Consider the following 6,288-nt stretch of genomic DNA (forward strand, 5'->3'; position numbering starts at 1 on the left):
GGTAATTCTTTTTAATAGTTGACTACAGCGTATCGAAAGGAATCTTATAGTTGAGTGGGAGCCCATACATGAAAAGTACGCAATTATAATTTGGTATACGAAATCTTAATTAAGGTCGAGAAGTAGAAAAACTATTTGTTAAACGATGTAATCCGTTGTAATAATTATTCACCATATCTATTAACCCGATAACGAATTTACATTTATAGTGTGACATAAGATATAGTCAAAAAATATAATTCATTTTTGTACTTACCAGCTCTTTGATTTGTATTAATGTTGACACATTGGTAAGTGAGAGCGTAAGTGGAATGATCCGTCATCAGAACCCAAAAATCAACAGCTGGAATAAAGTAAAATATCAATGATAAAAAAAAAGCAATTGATAAACGGTTGCATAATGAATTATGAATTCTAAACTGATTTATTTAAGACGTTCTTGTGGATATATATGCTTAAAAGTTGTTTGTGAAAGAAAAAACTCACCTTGGACTGCCAAGGTGAGTTTTTTGGGATATGGAACCAATTTTTAAGATGAGAGTTATTTAAGCAGTAATTAAAGAAAATATTGAAGTGAAATATAACTATCCATCAAATTAGTTACCTTTGAATCCACCAAGGCTTTTATAAGAGACGTAACGTCTTATCAACATTTATTTTACCCAATTTAGTGAAATCTGTCACAGTGCCTAAAAGCCTTGTTTCCCTATTTTACTTACGCTCAGATAATCCATTTAAGTTAAGAGATAGTTTAGCGGTCCCCTCTTCCTGGCTGACGGTGCCATTGATCTCCTCATAAAAGTTCCGGTTTACGGACTCATAACTGATGGCAATCACGCCGTCCGCACTGGTCAGGCTAAGCCGAGAACAGTCTCCGTCTTGCTGGGGATTGTCTGTTCTTGATACTTCGTACCAGGAGCCAAGGAACTGGAATAATAAGTTTTAAATGTTCATAACTTCCCTTCACGACACAGCGACAAATTTTACAGACTGCCTATTTTATACGTTGATTATAGAGGTACTGTTTTTGATTCTTCTTATCTTATCTTCTAATTTTCGGGGGCCCTTGCGGATACACTTCGACCCATAGGAATCTTTTGTGTAGTTGCCCCCTAAGGAAAGATCCGTCAGCTAATCAAGAGCTTTTTTGACCATCTCCATGTGCCGGATGATGGAGCTTATGGGTAGCCTTTTGAATTCCTTTGGTTCCAGGGAACTTGCTCCGAAGTTCTTCATTCTTTGTCTGGCGAGGGCGTGACATTCACACATTACGTGTGTTACTGTCTCTTCCTCTTCACCACACATTCGACAATCGGTGTTGTCGGAGTGTCCTATCCTGGCCAGAACTTCTTTGACCTTATAATGGCCCGTAAAAACCCCTGTTATAATACTGTTTTTGATTAGTACTTGGGTCAACATTATTTTCGTTGTCTCGTTTCTGACCACTCTGTCACACTTGTATATGAGTCTTCTATCAAATAAATAAAAAAAACATCGCATGCTATTGCATGTATTTCTAGCTGTAGATTATAATTTACATGAGAATAATTAAAAAATCAATTTCATCTCATACAAAAAGCTACACTCCGTTACATTTTTTGGTAACAGAAAACAAGACAACGAAAATATATAATTGTGACCCACTTATTACATTCCTTTTGCATACGTAAAAATATCAGAGAAATTTCTATAATTTGCCAGAAGAACGGTGTTTATCTAATCATAATATCTAGTGACGGCAATAATTGACCAAATTTTTTGATTATCTTTTATTTGTTTCAATTTCCAGAATTTACCAGTTCAAGGCCACTGAATTTTAAACTCACTCATAAATCTTACAGAATTACTTAATTTATGTGTACTTAATATTACAAAGAAATTTTATTTTTTAGTTTTTTTAGTTAGATCTGAAACAATATAATAGATGCACTTTTCTTTTTGCACCATTTGTACGTGCTCCTGTTTTGGGACTGAAGTCCACCCGTAGTCCATATTTTATCTAATCAAGTTTGAATAAATAAAATAAACACTTATTCAATACTTTTAACGACCTGTCTGGCCTATTGGGTTCGAATCCCAGTAACGGCGTTTATTTGTGTGATGAGCACAGATTTTTGTTCCTGAGTCATGGATGTTTCCTATATATTTAAGTATTTATAAATGTATGTATGTATGTATGTATATACTTTATTGTACATAGAAATAAAAACACGAAAAACACAGTTACAGAGTAAATTAAATACAACAAAGGCGAACTTATCCCTGTATGGGATCTCTTCCAGTTAACCTTTGAGGAAATGAGTAAAACAGAAGTATACGGTGAATGAATGACAAACACAAACAAAAGTGTACAATCACTGAAATTAATGAAATGCACGTTTTGAATACACATTGATACAAATATACATAGATAGAAAAATAACCATAAAATAATGCATACATATATATATAAATAAAAATAAATAAATATTCAATATATAATATAAATAAATATGAATTCGAACCAGAAAAGTAAAGGAAATTAAAAAAGTAGAAGTACTCAATGGAACTAGGAAGTCGTAGGAAGTCGTAGGTAGTCGTATGTGTATATATTATAGATATATATCGTTGTAGTTGTTGTATAAGTGCCCACAACACAAGCATTATTGAGCTTACTGTGGGAATTAGGTAATTTGGGTACCTAATTATGTCCTATAATATTTATTTATTTATTTTCTATAGCATGTTTATTTTTCCTGTATGATTACGAAATTAACAGTATCCATTAAAGATGAATATGTATAAACTATTAGATAGCTATAAAAAAAATCTTAACTACGTTATGCTGCGTTATTTCTATACGTTTTCCGAGTGAAAATGAAATTCTTTTTTTACTCTCTTCGGTGTCTCTCTTGACGACACCGTGTATGGGGTCCCCTGGTTAGTAAATTATACCTGTGACAGAAAACCTCGCTCTTTCGAGACACCATTTACACAGTTTTGTTATTATGTCAATCACTCTGACAAACCTGCCTATGATAGACAGAAAGACACTGAAGTGATCACAGTTCGAATTTCAGATAATCATCATGAAAATATTAACCAAGGTATAATTATTTCAAAACTTTGTGAAACTGTCGGCACCTATAGGATAATTAAGAGTCAATAACTTGAACATATCTGAAGGAGCGAACTCACAGAGTTAAGACGAAAGGGGACGACCTCCCCGAAACCGCCTTTCCATACAAACGTAGTCCCCATTTTCCTCTCTGGACATTATTGAAAATATTTTTACACAATTTGATTTGTTTTAATAATAGCTAAGCCCGACAGTTTGATTTTTTTTAGATTTTTTCAATATTATAAGAGTTAGAAGCATTTAAAAAATTTTATGATTTTATTTTTGTTTGTTTGTTTGTCGCTCCTGTTTTACGCTCCTAACTTGTACAAAAATTAAAAATAACAAAAAAAATAAACGGTCAGGCATAGACTTAAATATATAATATGCTGTAAAAATATTTTCCATAATGTCAATATTCAGAGAGGAAAATGACTACGTTTGTATGGAGATTCGATCGTCCTCTGTCCTCTTAAAAAGGTACCTAATAACTTAAAACTTACATTATCAATATTGAAGCCTGCCTGCAAAGTAATATCCGGGTTACACTGTCCATCCTGGATAATTTGAGCACTAGTTCCTAACAGCCCTAAAATACTAAAACCTATTATTAATGTCAACATCATGAGATCATTATTGTTCCTGCTCACTAATGAACCCACCACTCAAATGGCGTTATTATCTTAGCTTATCATATTTATAAAAACTTTATCTATCGATATTTGGTATTTAACGTTAATCTTGTGTGCCGTGATTTGTGGATATAATAATTAGCTCGATGTCAGTACGTCAATGGTGGCAGTAGATATCGACTATGTTTAGGTATTAGTGAACATAGATAAGTATGCAATTGAATAGGTATCTGCAAAGTGCTTTCCTAGTAAAGATAATTATTTCTAAAGGGGCCCACTGATTACCAGTTCGTCGGATGATATTGGCCTGTCAATTATTTGCAAAAGCTGACAATCGCTAATAACTGACAGGGCGATATCGTCCGGCGAGCTGGTAATTAGTCCGCCCCTTAACAACAAATTGTCATATGCTAGTTTACATCCTTTATTAAGAGCTGGAGGCTGTCAAATCAAGATCGTTACTTTATTTCCATTACATCTTATTTGTAACATTTATCTGTAGAGTACATTTACAACGTACAACAACTAAATTTTCTGGAAGTTTAGTTACAATATAAAACCAGAATAAAAAGAGACTTCATCATCCTGATACGAGTATATTGGGAAACCATTAGAAATGCTCCAAACGCGCGGTATTATTTTTTTGAAATACCCAATTTCTCACTATGCCTTGACTTAAAGTCCTATGCCCCCTAGGTGCGGCAGAGGGCGCTTACAGTGCGCCACCATCTCGTTTTGTCTTGGGCTGTGTGCATCGCCTCGGGCCATGATTCTTGACATGAATTTCTTACTGTAGTTCCCTTAATCGCCGGCTGTAGGGCTAAGATGGTCGGCTCTGTATAATTTGTCACCATGCCTGTCATAAGTGCGAAAGTGACGGACATAGTGACGTGATAAAAATGGAACCATGCTGCCATCGCTGTAATGTAAGAGTAAGAGAATATATGGAATTATAGATATGTGAGATGTTGCAACACTTAAAGTTGCGTATCCGTTACTTCTGGCGAAATTACAATTATTAAAAATAAAGCCAAAATATGAACAGCATAACTAAGATAAGATTTATGGAAAACACGAAAAATTTATAGTTTCTAATAATAAACAAATTGCTCGTGTACCTATTTTATCTGTAGATTTTTAGATAGTGAAAATATTAGATATAAGATTTTTAGTCCAAGTACCTCGGCAGGAAGTTATTAATGATATTGTTAAAGTACTTAATGATAAATAATCTAGCTGCTGCCGTTAATTATTTATGGGTATTTAAAAATAGGCTATCGTATAAGCAAGCGGATTTCTGTCACACAAATTGTTTGGATTTTCAAAGCGATTATTTTCAAAAATATTTAGGTACTTATAAAAAAAATGAAGCATTAAAGTTGTTTTTTATAGTCCTGTCAACTGATGTGATAAAAAATATTTAAAATTTCATTTCAGTTACATGACTGTATGGAGTGCTCCCTACGCCCCTAAAAATACATTTCTTTTTAATTTTAACTTTAATACTAAGTAGCAAGTAACGGCTAAGTAACAATTTCATTAAAATATAGCAGAGGAATAAACAGACATGATATAAAAGAAAAATCTTTTTTTTAAATCAAATAATAAGGGATTATATATACCTACCTACCTGCAACAGCGCGAAGAGTCTTTTTTTCCTGGCTTTTTGCCCCAGCTTCCGCTTGAAAACTAAAATCTTTTCACTTTACAGGGAACGATTTAAAAAGCAGCCCACTGTGTGTTATGATGCTTACTTAAAATAAGTGGAAACAAGCATTCAAACCAAAATTAAATATTTTTGGAAAGTTGTTGCTAGTAAGCGTGGAGCCACAAATATCTCCAGCAGCGTTTCTTATAATGACGTAACCACCAGTGACCCCTTCGAGGTGTGTGACTGACTTCTTTTGATCTGTTTTTGCACCGTCTAATGTTTCCTCTGACTAAGATCCTCATGGATTAACAAGTAGCCCGTCTAATGTTCATCTTAATGATATTCATATACCGATACATCTTGTCAAAAGTGCATTGAAAACAGTTGATGCATAGAAAAGTTCTGGATCTGATAATATCCCCACAATATTCCTAAAAAATATTGCTGACAATATTTTACATCCTCTGTATAGCATATATAATACTTGCCGTAAAGAAGATAGCTTTCCTGACATCTGGAAAATTGTAAGAGTTGTCCCTGTCCAAGAAAGATGTAAAAATTACCGGTCTATCTTCCTTCTTTCTGTACTATCAAAACTTTTCGAGAAATTCGTTCATGCTGCGCTTTATCCCAGTTTACACAACATTATCCTATCGTGGCACCATGGCTTTGTTAAGAAAAGATCAACATCAACAAATCTAATTCTATATACCTCATACCTATTCAGAAGTTTGGATGTAAATAAACGTGTTGCTAGTATTTATACGGAGTTTTGCAAAGCTTTCGATGAAGTAGATTACCAAATTGTATTAGAAAAAATATACTTTCACGGCATACACGGAAACTTGTGAAGATGGCTTAGGCCCTACGTTACAAACCGCGCACAAAAACTTGCAGTCAACGGATAT

The 6,288-nt window shown here is 33.8% G+C and overlaps 1 protein-coding gene across 1 annotated transcript in view; it reads right to left on the reverse strand.

Moving 5' to 3' along the window:
* Nucleotides 1-5,839, reverse strand: part of LOC133528577 (uncharacterized) — a 45,143-nt gene extending 39,304 nt beyond the window's left edge. Inside the window, exons 1-3 of the mRNA XM_061866012.1 lie at nt 3,601-5,839; nt 720-927; nt 257-343 (exon numbers count right to left, since the gene is read on the reverse strand). Of these exons, the coding sequence (XP_061721996.1) occupies nt 257-343; nt 720-927; nt 3,601-3,723 (418 nt within the window). The 5' untranslated portion in view covers nt 3,724-5,839. The remainder of the gene's footprint in view (nt 1-256; nt 344-719; nt 928-3,600) is intronic.
* Between the last annotated feature and the right edge of the window lie 449 nt (nt 5,840-6,288).

Source organism: Cydia pomonella, chromosome 19 (assembly GCF_033807575.1).
Source record: "Cydia pomonella isolate Wapato2018A chromosome 19, ilCydPomo1, whole genome shotgun sequence".
Taxonomy (NCBI): domain Eukaryota; kingdom Metazoa; phylum Arthropoda; class Insecta; order Lepidoptera; family Tortricidae; genus Cydia; species Cydia pomonella.